Source organism: Centroberyx affinis, unplaced genomic scaffold (genome assembly GCF_046629955.1).
Source record: "Centroberyx affinis isolate AG114_WGS23_722 - 3 ecotype Tasmania unplaced genomic scaffold, CSIRO-AGI_Caff_v1 ptg002764l_1, whole genome shotgun sequence".
Lineage (NCBI taxonomy): Eukaryota > Metazoa > Chordata > Actinopteri > Beryciformes > Berycidae > Centroberyx > Centroberyx affinis.
The window spans coordinates 147,622-170,052 of NW_027280925.1; the positions used below are offsets into that span (position 1 = coordinate 147,622).

General features: G+C 42.2%; 1 protein-coding gene across 1 annotated transcript in view; it reads right to left on the minus strand.

Annotated features, from left to right (window-relative positions):
* Positions 1-340: 340 nt before the first annotated feature.
* Positions 341-22,431, minus strand: part of LOC139657858 (multiple PDZ domain protein) — a 45,676-nt gene continuing 23,585 nt past the window's right edge. The window contains exons 25-49 of the mRNA XM_071535808.1: positions 21,935-22,112; positions 21,458-21,568; positions 19,540-19,626; positions 16,889-16,951; positions 16,341-16,412; positions 15,427-15,592; positions 13,940-14,136; positions 13,585-13,676; positions 12,773-12,851; positions 12,084-12,152; positions 11,252-11,347; positions 11,083-11,157; positions 10,703-10,895; positions 10,334-10,479; positions 8,829-8,912; positions 7,308-7,501; positions 6,844-6,858; positions 5,049-5,196; positions 4,540-4,626; positions 4,350-4,446; positions 3,992-4,155; positions 2,885-2,989; positions 2,434-2,528; positions 2,204-2,327; positions 341-1,998 (exon numbers count right to left, since the gene is read on the minus strand). Of these exons, the coding sequence (XP_071391909.1) occupies positions 1,852-1,998; positions 2,204-2,327; positions 2,434-2,528; positions 2,885-2,989; positions 3,992-4,155; positions 4,350-4,446; positions 4,540-4,626; positions 5,049-5,196; positions 6,844-6,858; positions 7,308-7,501; positions 8,829-8,912; positions 10,334-10,479; positions 10,703-10,895; positions 11,083-11,157; positions 11,252-11,347; positions 12,084-12,152; positions 12,773-12,851; positions 13,585-13,676; positions 13,940-14,136; positions 15,427-15,592; positions 16,341-16,412; positions 16,889-16,951; positions 19,540-19,626; positions 21,458-21,568; positions 21,935-22,112 (2,884 nt within the window). The 3' untranslated portion in view covers positions 341-1,851. The remainder of the gene's footprint in view (positions 1,999-2,203; positions 2,328-2,433; positions 2,529-2,884; positions 2,990-3,991; positions 4,156-4,349; positions 4,447-4,539; positions 4,627-5,048; positions 5,197-6,843; positions 6,859-7,307; positions 7,502-8,828; positions 8,913-10,333; positions 10,480-10,702; positions 10,896-11,082; positions 11,158-11,251; positions 11,348-12,083; positions 12,153-12,772; positions 12,852-13,584; positions 13,677-13,939; positions 14,137-15,426; positions 15,593-16,340; positions 16,413-16,888; positions 16,952-19,539; positions 19,627-21,457; positions 21,569-21,934; positions 22,113-22,431) is intronic.

Sequence of the window (22,431 nt, forward strand, 5' to 3'; positions counted from 1 at the left end):
GCACATGTGATGTATCCTGTACAATGCCCTGAGCCTTCAGTAACTAGTGGTTAGCATCAACACCAGCTGGCACATGGGAGGCTGTGTTGTATTTTACAATGCAATATTTGCTGGCCTTTAACTATATGATTTTGCTGGTGTGATTTAATTGTGGGTTGTCATAATTTTTTTAGTGTTGGACTCACATGTGTTTGTTCATTTACTATCAACTACACATAGTGGAAGAAACAACAGAAGATGCTGAAATAAAAATGCTAACTGCTTTGTGCATGCAGTAAACAATAATATATTTAAAGAGAGTAAAAAGCAATGAGGAATCAATAGTGAGTTTGAAGGTCACTTTTATTAAATTCAGTGGGTGAACAAATTCAATACCGTCACTTGGACAGTACTAGGGCCACATTTATGGTGATAAGAATGGAAACAGACCCTTTTTTTGTGAAACTAGATCATATGATACCTGCCTAATCACTTCAGATAGCACACACTGGAAGAGGACTTTGTGATCAGGCCAGTATGCCCTCAGGCCCATACTATAATCCATAGGACAAGTTAAGCAATTAGGACAAACAAGTTGTCCAATGAAAGTTGGACAACAGGTCCTTCCTTTAGTTCTCTGTACACTTTCATTAAGTGAACATTAATTAATACTTAAAAATATCAAAATACTGTGACATAATACCTCATACATCTGCTTTAGCAGCACTACATTTCAGTGAGTAGCTCATGAACACACATCTGGTCGAATGTGTGCTCAAAACCACACTTATTGGTCTAATGACCAAGACATCAAAGATTTCACACCTTTCCCTTCAGAGAAGTTTTAACATATTTATAATATCAGACTTCAAGTCTTTCAGACTTTAAATTGCTCATTGTCTCATGGCTACTTTTGCTAAAACAACAGTGACTTTACAATCAGTTGATCAACAGCAGTTACAGCAGCATCAGCTTTTCAGGAAAATCAAAGTATGATGAATTGTCGACAATAGCGCAACATAAAAGACAGATATTGTTCTTGTCAGCTAATATAGCCATTAGCTAAATCCTGCTAATCTGTTAATTGCCTCAAGGGCATTTTCTTGCCCTTTAATGCTCTGAATTTAGTGGAAGTCATCCCAATATGTAGACTTCAGACTGTAATAAATCTTGAAAAATAGGCCTCACCTCTATAAAAATGTTCTCTGATACTGCCTAAGAGCGCTCTCAATCGTAAAATAATCCTTCAAATAATGATAATACAATCCATACATCTGAGTATAGAAAACTACAATATAAAATATTTGAGCCACAGTGTCCAGTGAAAACTTCAGTCCAGAGCCATGGAATGTAGGGATGAGTTTCCCCAAGTTCCTTCCAAAACTATTTACAACCTATGTGCGACTTCATAAAACACCTAATCAGCACTCTATTAAAAACCTCTAAGACAAACTATTTGAGCATCCATACGTCTACCTTAGATACTGTTTTAGTGATATAAGCCCTTTTATCATATGGCTCTTCTTCAGTCTAGTGGGCTTGCATGGGTACGAATATGGATCACAGTGTTCAAAGCTATGATGAGCAACAAGCTTATTCATAAATATCAGTGTATGGTTGTTCATATTTCAGTGTGCATATTTTTCACAGATGTACGTCTGGTGAGTTCAACATAATTATCCAGGTGTGACATATTCTGTTGCTAGACGTGATCACACATGCAAACTGTACTGCTAGTTTTCAGTATCTGTGTTTGTAAATACGGGTTGACTTTGGGTGCAGTGGAAGGAGTGCGTGGATGTGCATGAAAAGTAGTGCCTGGATATGTGTGTGTGTGTGTGTGCATACGTGCATTTGTGTGAGTGTGTGTGTCTATGACAGCACAGTGAGTGTGACAGTTCCTTTGGTCCTTTTCAGGATGCCCACAGCCTCTTCGTGGGTAACGCTCTCCAGAGTCTGCCCGTTCACAGCCATGATCTGGTCTCCTCGCTTCAGACGTCCGTCCTCTGCAGCTGCCCCCTACACCCACACACACACACACACACACACACACACACAGGATTTCTGTCAATGCACAATAACATATGAGGCACACAAGGTCTCTGAATGATGTGTTCTCTTAACAATAGAATGAAAAAAGAGGAACTATTTAGGCCAAAAATGCTTCCAGTAAAGTTGCAAATTAAGAAACGGTGAATGCCTCTAAGATAGGCCACACGCTCACCTTTCCGAAGACGGTTTTCACATAGATGGGCAAGTCTCCGTGCGGGCTGCCGTACCCTCCAACTATACTGAAACCCAGTCCATCTGGTCCTCTGTCCAGGGTGATGGTCTTATACTGAGGTGGGCTGGTGGAGAGACGGAGGCAGACAGTTAGACAGGCTGAGATTGGATGAGTAACATGGATGTTATGACACAGCTGGATATTCTGTTGGCGCGGTAACCAGTCCGTACCCCAGGTCATCTTGGAAGATGCAGCTGGGTGTGAGACCTCCGGCTGCCTGCTCCGGAGAGGGACCGGTCACTGTGGTGTCGCCGCCTGCTACTACCTACAGGTACACACACACACACACACACACACACAGTTATGGTAAATGTCATGTTGAAGACTTGATTTGCTGTCAAGATAAAGCAGATTGCTTCACAAAGAGCGGTAGCATTGGTCATAATCTGCCCCTTGATAAATGGCTTTTACTGCTGTGCTGGGAGACCAGTTTACAGTATTTCAACGTCTAGTGCTGGTAGCCTTCAACTGTTCTTTTCATGTGAAAACTGTGCACACAGATAACATAAAAGATAGCCTTTTCCTTTGACTACAGATTATCTAAATGCGTCTGTATGTTTATCTGATAGTGTGTGTGTGTTTGAGAGAGAGAGAGAGATAGAGTGTGTGTGAGAGAGAGACCTGCAGCTCTATGGTGCCAGTGGCGTTCTTGAGCAGAGTGACGGCCTGTATGTGGCTCATGCCTTCAGCAGGGGTCCCACAGATACTGACGATCCGGTCCCCTATCTGGAGAAGCCACAGTACAATACAATTTAAAAGGTTACATACAAGATAAACTTCTTGGCACATTCTGCCGTGAAGCTGCCTTTTAGCGCTTACCAGGGATCACCTTAGCCATTAGTGGGGAAATTGCAGAAGTGGCTCAATGCCTGGGTTACTTTGCCCGGCTGCACTTAGCTCAGGTTTGTAATACATCAGTGTTTGGATTGGGAATGATAGCAACAGCAACAAAAATAGCAAAACACTGCAAAAAACTCCTAAAGTTAGCACTGCTACCTCTTTTTGTACACTGTTAGTATCCTTTTGTAAGGAAATGAAAAGGAACAGTTTCAGAAGTGCTTTTCATTGCGTGACATCTGTACAAAGATGTAGCCATTACAGCAGTAACACTTTTTTGTAAGTGCTTGCTGAACTCCTCTTGCAATGTAGCTCCACAGAGTTGGGAGAATCCTGCAGTATAACACAATGGGGGACATCTACAATGGCCACCACTGTAGCTGAGACATTCATTCACTATACAAAAGCAAAACTATGCATGTGTTCAACTGAGTTATTTCATTATGCTACGTTCTCATCTCTCATTCTGTCTGAAAAGATAAAGCAGCATGAATATACTATTCAAGATTCCCCCTATTCATTTCAATGAGCCCTTCTGTTCTGTAGGCTTAATGATCTGAATGCAGGAGTGGGAGATTTATTGTCCAAGTTGGCGATGGCTATTGTCCTCCTCCAGTCTGTCTCACACAGAGCTACAATTGTCAGTTTATCTGTCGTACTGGGGGCTGGAGGTCACTGCTAAAGGCTGCACACTCTTGACCTACGGAAGGACTTGAGATTCACCAACTGAGTAAAGTGAGTGGGAATGAGATTGCTTGTGAATAATTGTGACACGCATTAAATCCCACACAAGCATTATTTGCATGCAGATTTTTAGCTTTCCATTCTGTTATGCAAAATGAAGGTTACTGAGGGGGAGAATGGCTGAAATTAAAAGCTGTGAATCCCTACCTTGAGCTTCTGGGTCTGGGCAGCAAGGCCGGTGGGATTCATCATGGCGATAAAGATGGGCACGTCACCCAGAGGGCTGCCCACCCCACCTGCTATACTGATGCCCAGAGAGTCAGTGGGGCCTTTACTGAACTCAACTGTTCTGATATCCTGGTGCTCTAAGGCTGTGGGGAAGCAAACACACACATACCAACAAGGTTAACACATCTTGCTCCATCTTGTTGATTGTTATGTTGTTCTAAATCAATATATGTGTGTTCTGCCTGGCTATGGATAAATCACCGTGGATTAATGATGGATTAATGAATTAATATAGAAAATCTCTGTTAGCTTGCTGTTGGAGACTGAGGATACTTACATTCCTGACTCCTGCTTTGTTTGTCAAAGTCACCGTGAAGGCTTCCGGATTCTGAGCGTGAGTGAGGAGCCAATTTAGAGCTGCCTGTTTCACTCATCTGAAACAAAGTCATTCAATACTGTCAGATAAAAGGAAATTATATTCCAGATTAGAGCGATAAGGTGAGAAACGAGACACAGTGGTTGGTTACCTGACTGCTCTGAGACAGTCTTCTTTCGGAGTGGAAGGGTCCGGCTTTAAACCTCCCCACTTCCATGTTTATTGGCCCCACGCAGCACTAAAACCCAAGACACAACATTATCAACAATGTTTCAACTTGCTGCCTCAACAAAGACAGTGTCGAATTAGGCTGCAAGGCACAGAGTGCACACAGATATTTTCCAGTAGTCAAGCAGCTCTGCCTGTACATTTGCTTTCAAACTGTCTGCAACCAGCTCAAAAAATGCAACTGTGACATTCTGAATTAAGATAAGAAATGATAAGATGAACTTTATTGATTGTGAGGGGAAACTGTGGAATTCCAGCAGCAAAGAATAGGATATAGATAAAATACAATAAATACGTTAAGGTGATAATACCCCCATACAAACTGCTAAATAGATTCAAAAGTGGTTTCCTGAACGCCAGGATGATCGCACTGTTGTAGATATGCTGCTCACTAATTACACTCCAGTCAGATGGTAAGTATGGTAGATGTACCTTGAGCAGAGCAGCCACGGCCTCCTGAGTGGCCGACCTGACGTCCTCGCCGTTGACTGAGAGGATCTGGTCTCCCTGCATCAGACTGCCGTCGGCGTCCACCACACCTCCCTTCACTATGTCGGACACAAACACCCCTGTGTCGTTCCTGGTAGGGAAGGTGGAACGACAAAGATATGAGTGCGCGCATGACATAAAGTCATATGACTGGAAAGGAATAAGGAGGTAACAGTTTTAGAGAGTGTGTATATTTACTGTATGTGTGTCTCTCATGCTGGCAAGTAGTACTAGTCGCCCTTGACCGGTCTCAAACTCCCTGAGTTCTACTTTTGGAAGCGTGACTGATGGGTGCAGTATTGATCGTGCTATTTCAAAAACTATCTGCTCAGTTAGGTAACTGTAATCTCGGAAATCCATCTTTTTTTCCACTTGGACTTTGCAATAGCGATGTCCGTAAGGAGAGATTAGGGCAAAAGTGCACTTTGCCACTAGACTCCTGTGAAGGACACAATGCAGGGAAGATGATACATTTTTCAGCAAGCTACTGCAGTAGATAAGTATTTGTTCCTTAGTTCTATATAATGCAGAACACAGATTTGTGTTGTCAGCGCTGTTCTCTGGACAGGTTTTCTAAATAACCTTGCATGGTTTAATTATACTGGTGAAAATATACTCACACAGGGTGTTGGGCACAGGTGTGAGCTCTGCTCTTTAAAAAACAGCTGATTAACAGCCGGTAAGATGTGATATATGAATGCGAGGAGTGTATTTGCCCCACAACTGTTACTCCATTACACGAGTTTTCCATCTTGCGTCCTGCATGTGCTTACTGTTAACAACAAAGCCAGGCCAATGCCTTTTTCCAACTGTACATCACTATTGTGGACTCTGCATTTCTGAGGTGCCAATCTCCACGTGGATCAAGACTAACATAAGCGGTGAGGCGAGGCAACTTGATCCCACCCGATCCCCAGCGCCAGAGATACTTGGCTGTCACAACTCCTCACCACTAACTGCTAGCTTGTGCTTTCCATTTTAGCCAAGGGTTTAGGTTTTCTGTTATGTTACTGTCTTTTCCATCCGAGAGCGCTTCAGTTGTTTTTCCGCTTGTGTGGCAAACCATTGTGATTTACTGTGACAGAGACAAAGGTTAGAGCTAGGTTAAAAGTTAATCTACCTATTCTTGACCAAAGTGTACCCAAACTCGGGTCTAATGCCCCACAGAATAGAAACAGATGTAGTGCAAATACTGCTCTACCTTCACATTTTTCTGACATAGATATCCACTCAGCCTAATTCCAACATAGACACAAGAGCAAACACAGACACTCCAAGATGGGAACAAACACATCTAAATTTACACACTTGGACAAACCCAGATATCACGGACAGGAAGACAGAAAGACACACACACTCATTCTCGTACAGACACATACACACACACACAAACAGCAGTGTATGTGTATGTATGCCGGTGGGTGTATAACCCATTCCTGAAGGTTATCCCAGGGGTCAGATCACCCACCACGCTCCACACACACATCTGACTGACAGCACCAGACTGAGCCTGAGGAGCAGTAGGACAAACAAAGACTGGGAAAACACATGCAGGGAAGTCCCTCTGGACTACATATGGTTTTGTATGTGTTTGGAATCTGTAAGCCCTATGTGGTAGCTGGAGCACTGGTATGTGTGTATGGGTACTTCTATTTGTTTTTTGGATGGAACTGTGTGCAATTCCATTTCTCTAAACCCCTACAGTTCTACATGAAAGGGTTTTTTGAGCACTATTTACCTCTGGTCCCGCGATCTGCATTAAAAAAGGAACACACAGACATTATATACAATTACCGACAATTGCAATGGGCTTTACTGTGCAGCAAAAGAGACTAATAGTCGTCCAAAGTCTCTAACAAGTGACTTGCATAGCTAACTGCAAGCTTTTGTTTATTGAAAGAGCACACTGCTGTGCAAGTAAATACACATGTACAGCACATTCAGGGAGCTACTACGTTTTATGCCAGCTCTCAGCTTTCTATATCTACTCCATACTAACCATATTGTATACTCATTTCCTACGTAGGATGTGAGTCAGCTGTATGCATCGTGATTATTTAAAAAATATCACAAGAAAGTGTAGTGATCTTCCTGTAACATGCCTCGCCTCATCCCTCGTGCCTTCTGTGTACTAACTGTACTGTGTGTTAATGGGTGCATACTATGCAGTAAGCTTTGGGCGTTATGATAGACCTCTCTCACCTCCTCCCTACAATGCTGAGGCCCAGGCCCTGGCCAGGCTTCTTGTGGAGCTCCACAGTGAAGGCATCCCACAGGTCTTCCTCCTTGTACTGGGCCTCGTCCCTGTAGACGCTCAGCCGGACCCTCTGCGGCGTCTGACGCAGCACATTGATGGCCTCGTCATGAGTGGCTGCACGCAGGTCGATGCCGTTCACCTGTGAAGAGAGAGGGAGATGTCTTAGTATGTGTTTTGCTTCAGCAATATGAGGTCATTCTATTGTGCTAATTAATCACTTCTTGAAATAAGCGAGAGCAACATGGAAAAATATACTGAGAGAAGACGATGTGAAGAAAGAAGCAGGAATATGGCTAAAAGAATAATTCATGTTCTTTTCAACCTGGGCCTTATTTTCCTAGTTTTTGGCACCGTGACGATTGATTGTGTTCAAAATTTCATCACTTACTTCACCATATATAATAGAGCTTTATGGACCTGTAGTTTGCAGAGAGCGCTGTTCTCCAATACCTACCCAGAGGGCCAATGCAAACAGTCGAACCCAAAAAGTGAATAAAATATGTCCTTTCAACACAATAACACCCACACTGCAATGGGACCTGCCTACATACGATTTTCCAATTATCCACTGCCTGAAACTTGTGTATATATGCGGTTGTATTTCTGCTTTAGAAACCCAAACTATTGAGGCGTCTAGATATAGGACTGCAATAGGAGAATCACAGAGCGATGTTAGAAGACTTGGATTGTAGCAAAGGGAAGTAGCTCCCACAAAAGTCTGTGAGAAGCTCTACTGGTCAGTGTTAGCTTGAGGATTGTTGTCCAGCTTTGGTCCACATTAGAGGAGGGAAATACCCCATTACCTTTAGCCATGGACACACAGTGGCTTTCTCCCATAGCAGAGAGAATGGCTTACTAATGGCATTGGTTTTGCTATAGGCACAGAATGGGTAAACGCGCTTTCACTTTTCCTCTCTGACCCTATTTCTAAACACAACAGCTTGGCTTGGGCCCAGAAGTGAATAGTAGAGGGCAATTAAGTCATAAGTGTGTGTGTGTGTGTGTGTGTGCCTGTGAATTCAGGTCCGTTGATTGAGCTACCGTAACTAACCTCCCGCGCTCCACCCCTGCCCTCCCTCTATGACAAAGCAAGAGGTCAAAGGTTCAAAGTTGAGCTGGGCTACTTGAGGTGTCACTCACATATCACACACTGGATGCAAAACTAGTGATTTCTTACACACTATGCATTCTCACTGCCAACAATTCTTTGGTTTCCACATCTAGAAGTGTTTTGTAGTATTGACCCTTTAACCTCACATGTAACTACAAATAAATTTAGAAAAGGTTTCAACTATTTGAACTACTAGAAATGGCCTTGGTTGAACTTGACTGAACAAATAGCCTCAAAAGTGGAAATGTTGCTTTCATGTCAAGCTAAAACTCCTCAGGCACCTCTCAGCTATTTGAAACGTGTTCAGCCCCTTTTTATCTAGGTCATATGTGATGCTGATTATACTGCAGCACACCTCTAGGATTTGGTCTCCCGCCCATAGCCTGCCGTCTTTGGAGGCTGCTCCTTCTTCATAAACTTCATGGATAATGATGGCCCCCTGGAGAGAGAGAGAGACGGGCGGTGAGTAATGGACAGGGGGGACAAGGGAAACGGGAATTGCGTCTTAGACAAAGTGAGAAAAGGTATAGCCTCGCAAGGGAGAGGAATGGAGATGGAAGGTAAAAAGGGACAATGACAGGTTATGATGGAAGAGACGACTGAGGTCGCTGGAGAGGGAAGCGGGATAAGACGGTGAATAGTGGAGAAGAATGGCATTGGAAAAAGAAGATGAAGTAATGGCACAAATAGCCTGCTGGGAGAGGGAATCACACCGGGTGCAGAGACAGATCTAGACAGATAAAAAAAAAAACATAAAAAAGTGTGTGTGTGTGTACGCGTGGACTAGTGTGCGCATATACTTGTCCACTTCAAATGTGTTTGTCAGTGAACGGACATCATTTATGTGATTGGGTATATGTGTGTGTGTGTGTTTGTGTTTCTGGCTTCCAGTGCGTATTTCTCTGCGTTCCAGTATGAGTGTCATTTGGGGTTCAGAGGTTACATTCCAGGGCTGGATATTGTCTGCTGCGGCCGAGGCCAGACAAAGAGCTACTCCCCCAAGCCTGACTGAGCAGACAGAATAGATGGGCTGAGGAGAGGAGGAGAGGGGGAGGAGAGAGGAGGAGGAGAAAGACTCTGACAACATCATTTCCTACATTCCTGAGCCTCCGCGGCTATTTCAGACGTGAGTTATACCACCACCAGAGATTCCAAGTGGGTGGCATAGCCTTGTGGTTTGTGTTATCATGTCAAATGTCCAAGTGTCAACTTTTCAGGCAAATGATACCATGGGCCCACATACAGTCACGTGACTTATGAAATACAATCACATACACTACCAGTCAAAAGTTTGAACACACCTGATTGAACGTACTATGTTTTTCAATCTCTTAAAGCCATTTTGATCTAAAGGCTTATGCTTAAATGCTTGATTTGTTTCTTACACAAATATAAATAGTAAAGTTGATGCCTATGTCTGAATTTCTTTCCAAAGCCTTTGCCTTTCCATCAAGGCAAACAGCGGCTACTTTAAAGAATCTAAAATATAAGATAGACTGCATAATTTCATTTGTGTTATTTCATAGTTTTGATGTCTTAACTATTATTCTAAAATGTGGAAAATAGTGAAAATAAAGAAAAATGTGGTGTGTCCAAACTTTTGACTGGTAGTGTATATGTATAATATAAATTATTGCAAATATATGTTTTTGCGAGCAAGATTATAGATTGAAAAAGTGCAAATATTTTATTTATGATAACCTTATTTAATTTGTGTTCTTGAATCGAGGCAAAACACCCCCCACCTCAACATTTTAGTGACTACTACTGACAGTAGGCCCTTTAAGAGTGCTCACATCAGAGCAGCCCTTTGATACAGTGATACAGCCCCATTAGCAGGTCGTATACTTTGTTTCCTACCAGCAGGGTGTCACAGCCCCCCACAATGCTGAGGCCCAGGCCCGTCCGGCCCTTGGAGATGTCGATGGTGGTCTCACAGCCAGGGATGATGGGACAGGTCGCAGGGTCGGAGGCCAGGGTGGCAGGGGTGGACGAGCGACTCGGGCCTAGAAGAGAGGGAGCAAGTGAGATGTAACTACTGTACACAGTCTATTCACTTCTGTTAGCAAGAGGAGGCCTATTGATCCTCTAATTATCTTCCGGAACAATAACAAGCCAGTACAGATCACAATACGATACATCAGTCATTTTAAATTAATGCTGATGTGTTACATCATTTTGCATGCTACCAGCTCTTGCAGCTAAGCGCATGATTTTGAGTTGACTCACTCCTGATTGGCTCTGCCTCCGGTTGGCCCTGGGTAGCTGTAGCAGTGCTAGGCATGCTGGGTAGGCCGGCGAGGCATCCATTAGAGCCTCTCCTGTCCTGGCTGGTTAACTGGGGGGAGGAGGAGACGGAGGTTTCATCTGTAGAGAAGGTTAGCCTCACTGGACCTTTGGCCTTCCTCAGTAGAGAATTGACCTAAAAGACGTTAGAATACCTAATCAGACCAAATCTTTGGGGAGAGAGAGGCTGTTGCTCTTCCTAATAGCAACAAATGTACATTATGATGCACAGATTCTTTGATGATTTGAAACACTTTGAACTCCTAGCTTTTGAAGGTAACACAAGATGGTGAGTATAATTTATTTCCAATGACAGACTCTACCTTTTCCACAGGGTAGCCCAGCACTGATTCACCATTCACAGATAAGAGTTTGTCCCCTGGTTTCATGCAATCCTCCTGCATGGAGAGGATCATAACTTTGATTAACAAACTGAGGTGTAATGTACAAGGACCAGTAGTTATTTTTTTCTATGCAGTGTATACCACATACTTTGCTGGTGTCTCCTTTCAGTTCGGATATGCTGTGAATCTCAACTCCGCTCTCGGTGTCCCCCTCGACAAAGGTGATGCCGAGTCCACCATCCTCCTTTTGGAGAAAAACATCATTGGACAAATATGATTTAAACAGGTTCCATGTCATATACTACAACTGATCATGGGAACTGTGTGGAGCAAAAGCATGCAGACTGACCTCATTTTTGTTTTCATTCCAAACTGTCATAGCATTAACATGCTAAATGATAGACCTACACCAGTTACCCACAAGTCAGCATTTCTGAAGACAATGAATCTCTGGAAAGGTAATTAGCCTCAGCTTTACCTAGCATCCTGCTAGGTCTGATCTTTTGCTCCAAGAGAGAAGTTCCTGTGTGTATGTGTGTATGTATCCTTGGGCTGACCAGATGCTACCTTTATACTGTCATCCCCTGTTGCTTTATCAACCATATGGATAGTCCCAGACTGGGGCTCACATCCAGGTACTTTGGCTTTTGGAGCTAGGATGTGTTCCCTTTTTGTCCCTCTCTTTCTTTCTCTCTCTCACTTTATACGTTTCTCTTAAAGGCCCTTTGGAACTGCTGTAGCCAAGCTCTTTTCTCAGTCACTCACTTGCTTTGTATGCATCACTTTTCTAGTTGACAGTTTCTCTCTTTCACAGCTCGACAGACTTGACTGCTTCTGTGTGCTCTCTCTCTCTTTCCTGAAATTGAAATTGTCCTGTGTGTGTGTGTGTGTGTGTGTGTGTGTGTGTGTGTGTATGTGTGTGTGTGTGTGTTTTGGAGGGTGGGGGTGGGGAGGTGAATGTGGGTGTCAGTGTATCTCACCTTCAGCTGTATGATGTGATGCACATATTTTGATGTGTCGGCATCGCCATTAGAAGCGCTCGATTCTAGCTGTGAGGAAATAGAGGGTAGTTGGTATGAAGCAACAAACCCATGAGTTTAGTGTGTGTGTGTGTGTGTGTGTGTGTGTGTGTCTGTGAGTGGGTACACAACCACTGTTTGTGGTTTTCTCTGGCTTTTGAAGTGGCTTGGGTGGTAACATCACCAGCAGGTTGAGTTACACACAGGAATGGGAAGTTGAGAACTCTAGGACCACACAAAGTGACTTTTAGGAGCCAACATAAAGTGACTGGAAACAATTCAGGAGCTCCATGCAGGGTAAAGACCAAATTATTTAAGGGGTAGAACCAAAATAATGGATATTGGATATTTCACTAGATATTTCTTTAGGTGGCCAAAATAATATTTAGTTTATCAAAATAACATAGGGTTGGCAAACCCTTCCTCGGAAAGCTGCTGAAGAGTTTTCTGAGTTATTATCAACAATCAAGACTTGAGTTAGGGTGTAAATGATAAATTGTGCCAGATGTCACTTTGCTTTGTGCTCACACATGCTAAACATAGTGCTGAAAAACAGGGCTGTTGTGTGCGAGTTATTACGAGTTTGATTTCTTGCTATTCAGTTGGACCTTTAACTCTTAATGTGTGAGTGTGCAGGAGTACATATGTACCTCAGACTGGGGCTCCTCTGTGTCTCCCTCATGCTCTCTCACCGGTCCCACAGCCATCTGGTTCAGCGCCTCTGTGTTCCTGTTCCAGAGAGTCATAACTCACATAAGCCATTGCTCCACTGCTTCATCATGACGCCTCAGCTCTGTCTGTGTGTGTGTGCATGCGCGTGTCTGGGGGATGGAGGGGGGTCGTAACTCACAGGAAATACTGTGCTGATCGGAGCGCCTCTTTCAGGGTGTCAGGAAAGGGGTACGAGTTAAGTAGAGGGTTAAGTGGTGTGATCCTAACAAAGACGGTTTAGAGATGGGTCAAGGGCTCAAGGCTCATACATGTCTGACTCTCTGCTGATATGCCAGAGTGGGAGATATGGTTGTGGGAAATCACTGTTTTCCCAGTAAAATGACCCATTTAGGGTTTAAAATCTTTTTTTCTTATTGGCAAATAATTTATATAAAGTTGGAAGAGGAGTTAATAAATCACTGGAGTAAATGTGGTGGATTAGTGATTTTTAAGCTAATGACTACCTTCCTTTGTTGACATGTATGGGACAGAGGCTTTAGGTCTGCACTGGATATGGGCTGTAATGCTTCCTTTATCTTAAGTGCGTCTTTCTTTTGAAAGACAACAGCTCCCTCTACTGGACTTTGTGCAACATTACAATAGACTTGAGCTTTCCCTCCATAGGTCAGTTTTCATTTCAAGCACTCACAAATTCAATATTTTATGACACTAAAAGGTTAGGTTGCCGTGACATTTTGTTCAAAGAAGCCATTAGAGGAAGGAACAGTATGTCAAAACGTATTTTCTATACCTGACAAAGATGATTTTGACTTTGGATGGGGAGCTCTTGATGATGGAGGATGCGTTCTGGTGACTGTGGCCATAGAGGATCTGCCCATTGATCTGACAGGATACAAAAACAGCATTATTGCTCAACTGGACACAATTCATCACCAAGTGCAAACATGTGACACAAAACAGTAATACAAAAAGCAAACCTGAGAAAGCACTGATCTAATATGGTTAAACCTTTAATTATATGGCCTTAGATGAACAAAGGAGCGGTTATTCTTCCCATTTTTGGCCATTATGTCTGAGAGTATCATGCTAACTTTACCTACAAAACCCACTTGAATTGAGAAGCACACAGTCAATAAATAGCTCACCTCTAGCAGTTCATCCCCCACGACCATGCGTCCATCCCTGCCGGCTGCCCCATTGGGGTCTATTCCCACCACGAACACGCTCATGCGAGATCGGTCCCTGTTCCCCGCCAGGCTGAGGCCCAGCCCCGTCTTGCCCTTCTCCAGCTCGATCATGTGTAGGACCCCCGGGAGGCTGCCATATCGCTGGATTATCTTCTCTGGAAGAGGAGTTGAAATAATGGCAGACAGAAGATGAGTCTGTAGACTGACAGTAATACTGAATAGTGGCAGGCTTGTCTTGAGCCTGGGCTTCCATCTCAATTTATTTCATGTTGCTCCATTGAACACTGACTATAGGGTGGGTAGTTGGATTTGGTAAGATTATGCACAGGCATGAAAAGCAAATGGTAAGAGTAAAAACTTTGAAATGTCACACTGCTGAGTTTGTGTTCCCAAACAGTTCCTTCTCTCCCTGCCCTTCACTCGCACCATCTATCTCTTTTGTCTCAATCTCTCCATTGTTATCCCTCCCCTTCTCACTCCATCCCATTCTCTCTCTCTCCCGCTCTATTCTCCTCTCCATCTCTCTTGTCTCTGGTGTGTTAGATGGCCAGTGTTCAGAGCAACGGGCTCCTGTTGTTCTGGGCTCCATGCCACTGTCGAACCATCAGTCCTCTACTAATCTCCACAACTCACCTCCCCAGGCCCAACCTCATCAATCTTATCCCCGCAGGACGGACTCACACACACACACACACACACGCTCGCTCGCCACAGTCCCAGGTGTTTGGAGGCTGGAAGTCTGTCCTTTATGCTGGCTGCCTGAGCGGAGGGGCATTGAATTTGACTCATTCTCCTTGAAGCGATGAGTTCACTCTACAGTTCACACTACAGCGTCTGCATGATGCTAAAAGCTTCAAAGGGAGATAGAGTCCTTCAGGTTTTGATGAGGTGCAACTACCTTGAGCATGCCTGTGTATCAGAGCAGTTTTATTGCCAGCTTTAGATGGACTTATGGGCAGGCAAGTCAAACAAGTAGCGTGGAGGACCTCTAGTGGCAATTAGGTAGTAATGCAGGCTGAAGCAAGGAAAAAGGGAAATATACTGTATGTCTCCACTGATTGATTGATTCTATTCAGTTGAACCTTCCTGGACTGTGTACTGTCAACACTGAACCCAAGTCTATTTAGGCATCACCTGCTATTGTATACCCACACCTTACAAAACAGCTTGGAACAGTTAAATCGAATTCTGGCACATTGACTCCTTTGGTTCAGTTTGTTTGGGCAGGTAAGAACAATGCCAAGGCAACAGAAACTGTGACCAATAAACAAGCTTGTGAGTCCATGTGACTTTTGTTTACAAGCCCTGGTTTGCTTGTAATTGGGCTGTATCAATCTAAATGAACCGAATACAAATATACAACAAAGAAAAATTTTCCACTATGTTTTGGACCAAAGAGAACAAACTGTAGGTGTGATTGCATCCTGAAGAGAATTTGTACTCACTCCAGCTGTATCCAAACTCATCCTCCTCCTTGTCCTCCTCAGTCTCAGCAGGTCTGTCAGGGATCTCAGTCAGGGTGTCTGTATCTGTCTCTCCCACATGGGGCACCACAGGCAGCAGGATGGGGGTGCTGGTGGGGGACACCTTCCCAGCTTCCCGCTTCGCCGGCTGTTACGCCACGGATGGAGTCGGAAAATTGTTTTTTTTAGTGAAAAGCAAAGAATAGAGAAAGGTTTTGTCGCTGGATGAAAGTCTGAATCAAGTTGTTGTGAGATAAGCTCATTGGGATAGGGAGGCATTTGAGCGCCGTTTATGTAATCAATACAAGCAATGTGCTCTATTTACAACAACAGCTTGACCAATTTTGTCTGAAGATGTTAGCTGCAGGTTGGAAAATTGATCAGCAGTTATGTAATATGGTTTCATACAGATGCTGGAGCTTCAAAGCTGAATAAACCTAAAGTCAATCAAACTATTTAGGTACATTTTTACTTACAGTTAAAATGATGCTTACAGAGTCTCAAAAATGACATGATTCTTCAAATCAAATATTTGTCCATCAGACATTCACATAGATACTTACCTTAAAACCAAGAGTAGTATAATCAAAAGCACACTTTTGATTACTTTGATTATCTTTTTGATCTCACCCCACAATGCCAAGAATTTATAAACCACAGAACTGAGTATTGATTCTCATAAATTTTGAGAAGCGACAAAATTGTTCTGAAGACACAAAAACACAAAGAAACCCAGACAGATGGAAGAGCCGTTGTTAGGACATCATGTATGCACGTACGACATGTTAGAATATATTCGATATATGAACTATATCATCATATATCTCACAACATATTCACACAGGCATACACTGAAGTGGAAAGTGGAAAGCATGACAACACAGAGACCCACAAACCTTAAACGGAGTAGGAGTGAAAGGGTTAGTTGGGGAGAGGCGGAGGAAAAGTCTACTGTGACTGTCACCCTCCTACAGAGAAGAGACAAACGGCAACAACTTTATAAGACATCACATTTATGACACATTTGCTTTGAATCTATTGACGTCACTCAGACCTCTGGCAGTGCTGCAAAGGCTGTGATGCTTATGTCAGCGTAGCTCGGTGTTATGGTGAAAAGTGAAGTCGTCTAAGGATGCACATTTGTTGGTGTGAATTTGATTTGAAATATAGTTATATCTCAAAACCCTATTTTTAAATGCTTGCTATTGAGAGGTGAGCGACACTTTGTTTTGTTTGTTTACCCATATGCAAACCCCCCATCATGTTTTGTGACTGATTGTTGATTACTTAGATGAAAGTCCTTTGCTTTTGTGATGAAGGGCTGTATAAATAAACCTGACTTGACGTGACTTGACTTGACACCTTCCAAAAGTTGACTTTGACACTACAACAAATACAACGTACTGAGAGATGCTGTCAATGGAGGGTAATTGGAAATACCAACCTTGTCCTTGTTTTCCCTTGCTATAGCTGCAGCTCTCTCCTCATTGGAGTCCGTTGTCGATGACTGTTGTGTACAAGAGAGACACAAAGGTAAATCACTCCAGTCTAGATCAAACAATCACAAAAATGCATTTCAAACGATTTTCTGTCACATCTAGAGAGCAAATTCATATTAATTTCCATGTAAATGGACAATGAATGATACTACATCATATCGTAGCTTAATGCAAAAACTGTAATCCTATAAATATTAATAATTCTAAGTTTAAACAAAGTTATAAGTCTTCTGAATAACTGAAACCAGTCCCATGCACCATATGCCTGAAATGGCATCTATTCAAAAATGTTAACTTGACTGCTGAAGAAAAAGTAGCTTTTCTTAAATAAAGCCAAACTTTTACTTGTTTCCTTCACAAGTAATAGTGGCTAACTCTAAGCTTGGCAAGACCAGACTATGGATTGCCCTTGGTCGGGCACACACACACTCAAGCATGCCAAAACACTGATGTGTTGAGTGAAAGAGGCTGCCCGGCACCACATTTCAATCCAAGCTTGACCATTTGTCCCCTAAAAACAGGCTTTAAAAGTTCTGCCGGAAACTCTGGCATTGTGAAAAAGATCTTGTAGTTTATAGATCTTCACATAATAGTATTTGTTTAGTCTGTTTTCCATCTTATTTAGTTGTCTCTTTAAATTGGCAGTGAGAGCCTTGAGACCGTGTTTCATGGATAATTGGGAAAAATAGGCCTTCAAAGCTGGGGACAGGAGCAGGAAAAAAAGCACTTAAAAGCCTCTACTATGGATTATATGCTTTGCTTGGTACAACAGAGAGAGGCAGGCAAGCACAGAAGCAGAGATAGACATAATGGCAACATATGCTGGTAGACCAGGAAAAGTATTTGCAAAAAGTAGACAGTCAACATAGGTATACACACACACATGCATGCAAGGACGCACACATACACACAAACAGAAATGGGACAAATAGTATAAGGAAATATTTTTCATGCTTGGGGGCACAGGTTTGCCACATAGGACAATACAATGAGTATTGTTGTATTTGAAACTTTTGCATCATTGTCTGTGATTGATGGCAGATTAAAAAATAATTATCTGTAAAAACTGTTTGACCCAGGTCTGCAAACAAACACATGCAGATTCTCTTTCATTCTCTTCTTCACTCACTTACGGCAGTTCATTGTAAACACAACTGGCAGAAGTCAAAGCAACACAGGTCAGGTAAAAGACACACCCACACCCACACACACACAGACACAGACACAGACACAGACACAGACAGGCAGACACAGACATGGGGAAGCTTTCTAACCTGGGGGAGGGCAGGTACTAAGTAGGTTTGATTAGTGCAGCAAAGGCTTGACCCGGGGTGGCTATTTAGCTGCAGAAAAGGCAGGGGCGGCTTCTAAAAGCAACACACAGGACCAACAGCTGACAACTTGAAGGATATTTAACATGATGGCTGAGCACTTCTGACAAAATTGAATTGGAGCCCATCCGGGGAATAAAAGGGAGTGAATGGAGGACAGAAACACCTCGGGTTTTATTCAAATGAGCAGCCATTAAAGCAAGCAGTTTCCTTGCGGAGAGCCATTTTCTCTACACCAAAAAAAAAAAAAAAAAAAAAAAAAAAAAAAAAAAATCAAAGCAGAGCCTCTTTTTCTGAAATAGTTTAACAAAATGTTTCAAAGATTCCTTCAGGCTACCTTGAGATTATTCACTGCTTACAAGGGAAGGATTTGAAACTCTTAAAGGGAAACAGCACGGATGTGTTATTATACTCGCTAGGTGGCCCCCAGTGGCTATATTTAAAAAAGGCATTACTGACCCGCCTATAGCATTTAAAGGTATTATCCAATCAAAATAATATTTTCCAGCTTATTCAGTCCGTTGTTATGAATTCGGGTTGAAAGAAGAAGAGTGAGCAAAATATAGATGATGGCTATTCAATGGCAGTGAATTTATAGCAAATTGAAAAGCTGTCCTGTCTCCTCTGCCTCAAGCACAGAATTTTTTGCCTGCTCCTCTTCTGTGAGTAAACGTCGTCTGTAGCATATTTTGACAAGCCCACTAGCCACTGAGGTGTGGATGGTTTCCTTATTTGCTTTCCTATTGTTCAGATAATGATGGAGATATATATAAGAGAAAGAGCTGAGAGATGAAACTTTAATAATCCCTGTGGTTAAACTGCATAAAATATCTTTTAGTCTGGGTGAGTGTTGGATGTCAACACTACACACCTTCAACCTGGAGGTTTTCTAAACCAGCTGCTAATGCAAATGGCAATGATCAAAAACATTATTTTGAGTCATTTTACCGTCACTCTTAGATTACTACAGAAAACACAATAGGATGACTGGATATTACAGGTAGCCTTCTGAACAAGACGTGCAGTTCTCTTTTTGTATTCCCGGATGGATCTCCAATTCTAGATTGTCTTTGTTTACCTCTATACACATAACATGTATATCACAGTCTCAGAATCAGTCTAAAAGAAGAAAGACTCAGCTAATATTGTGAGAGAAAGAGAGACAAGGCAGGACAGGGAGCACCCGAGAAATACAACAGAGACTGAGTGTGATAGATAGCTGATGGAATAAGAGTAAGAGAGACAGAAAAAGAAAGACTGATTACCTGCCGTGTGCGATGTGGCATGCGTGTTAAAGCGGTGCAGAGTTTCTCTACAACAGGCGATGAGGCTGGACTATATACTGACTCAGGCTGAGAAAGCAGTGTATAGGAAGAGAGATGGAGGCTTGAGCCAACTCATAATGTAAGTGCATAATGTAATAAAAATGCAATGCCAACTAAGTTATTCCATTGTATGTTGGTTATTACATTAGAAAGTGAGCTGCAGTTTTATTCCATAATGTAATAACTTCAACGTGTAATATAATAAGACACCAGAGTCATTAATAAGTACCTGGGAACTTTATTTTGAGTACCATATTTGATGAGAAACATTTGATCAGATGATACCTTGACCTACCTAACTGAAAAACCATCAGACTTTGCTGATTTAATTGGGTGTGCAGAAGTGCTGCTATCTTAAGTTTAAGTCGGTTAGAATTAAGATACCGTAAGTCCTCAGCAGCCCCGTTAGAAGCAGATCTGATGTAATTTCAATTAAACGTTTCAACTGGTCAAAATATAGTCTGTTTTTTCCCTTTCAAAGTTGCCACGGCTGAGAATCATGTTGTGTTAAGCAATCAGTCAGCTGAGGTGAATTCCTGCCCCTCCTTATGTCTCTGGTGCTGCAGTAAAAGAGATTCAACTGTGGACAAGTGATTGTTAATGATGTTGTCTAAATCATTTTTTCCTAAGTAAGGCAGCTAGAGGCATAGACATTTGTTTTGTGTTTTCTTAAAATGGGCTATGCTTTCCCGGGTAGTACATTTTTTGTATCAACTCTTGCTTGGCTTTATTTTTCAAATTTTATTCATTGGTTTTCAGAGGGAATATTAGTTTGTCTGTGTATTATTGAAATATGGGTTGAAAAGCTGACTGATGTATTAGTTTGTATACTTGCAGCGAACAGTTTTTAAGATACTCCTAGATGTCTGTATTTGTGGTGTTACACTGCAGGGTGAAAATGAACACTTTCTGGAATTAACTCCAATGGCAGTGGGTTTATCAATTAATTCCTAAAAACTTAATTAATTTAATCATTTCACTTGAATATGCTAAGATGTAAGCATTCATAACTTTTGATCTAAACATGATAAAAACATGGGTTTGGATCATTGTTTTTTTAAATTAAATCCTCCATAATTTAAAGATGTTTTATTGAATGAAATAAGGGATATGTAGGTAAACATAATACATATTGAGTTCTTTGTTTGCTAGACTTCTAAGTGGGCTTAATCCATTGTTGAGGTACGTCTTGCTATTTGTATGCTCATTGCTATAATTGGTGATTTGATTTTTCATTTTGCCAAGACTCTTGCAGCTGGAAAGCATGCAACTAGCTAGTTTTCACTTGTTTCTAAATCACATCATGTGCGGTTATTGCAATATGTGCAGTTCTTACAGTATGAGTGGCTACAAGGCTTTAATCAGTTACCAGAATGTTGAGGAAAGCATGTGGGAATATCTCATAGATGACAATTCATGGAAAATGATTGACTATGAGAGATCTGACACTGGAGCCAAGCCAGTGGCAGCCCCAGCAGGAAACTACTTGGTCATGCTTTGAAGCCTGAGGGCACTTTCAAACAACTAGAGATGCTGCCAATATAGTGATTTTCAATGAGAGTCACACTTGGATAAAGGTTAAATCCTGCTAATATTTTTAATATGCCACACAAGAGAGTTATTGTCATTCTTATAAAGAATTCCAAAATTCCTCTCTTTCTTTTCAAAAGCAGAACAGCTTTGTGTTGCATATTGTCATTTTTAGTTTTGAAAGTGCCCTGAGGGGCATGTGCAGGCACAGTAAAGCACCTTTACTGGTGAAAACAACTGACCTAGGAGTGAGGAAATTCACTAATACTGCTACTAGATTATGAGGCAGTTATTAGCAGGCGGCTTTGTCGCCATTATGCAGTCTTACCCTGGGCCTGTGGATAATACTCTGCACCAAGAAGGAGACGGGGTTTCCTGCCCTGCGTATGGCCTCCACTGCCTCCTCATGACTGGCGTCTCTCAAGTCCGCTCCATCCACCTGAAAAAGGAATAAAAGAAGAAGAAGAAGATCCGGTCAAAGGTTAAAGGAATCTCAATGAAGTAGCTTGAACCCTAAATCTCCATATGTGAGAACTTTGCTTGTTTGGGAATTTTAAACTCTGTTGACAGTTTGTGCATTTCTCTTTAAAGGGAAGCACTTGGATAACTTAAAACTTGTAAATGTTTTACAATATACGCTTTGATTTTGAAGTTTGTTACTCACAGCTTAAATAAGCCTTAGGCCCTTAAACTCAATCAGAAAATGAGTTTTCTCAAAGGTTTTATTAAATTCAAAATGACCTCAAAACCACCTCAGGTTTACGAGAACTCCCTGCAGGGCCTGTGACCTGAAATGTTCCTTTACCTCTACGATCCTGTCTCCAGTCTTCAGGGTGCCGTTGCGTCCAGCGGGACTGTCCTCCAGGATGTGCTTGATAAAGATGCCCCTCATCACCTCTCCGTTGCTCAGCCGGCTGCCCATCCCCCGGCCCCCGACAATACTGATGCCCAAGGACTTGCCCGCTTCTCTGAAGAGCTCCACTCTGAGAAGGGTGCCATTATCAGCATACTAGATTTTTACATTTTCCAGTTCAAAGCTGTGACTCCCTTACTAAGTTGATGCTATTTCATTGACAATGGGAGGTGTGTGTGTGTGTGTGTGTGTGTGTCTCAAATCTACTTTTCTCCTAAGCTTCTTTGAGTCTCAGTGATTCATGCTTGTGGCCTAGTTGTTTGCTTATGAGTTCTCTACAACAGATCTAAAATAAAAGGACTGGAATAAAGAAAATTGTGGAACATCTTTTTATACAATGGTTAGACAGAGCCATGGATTTTAAAGTGGCATGAACATGTTCAAAAAAT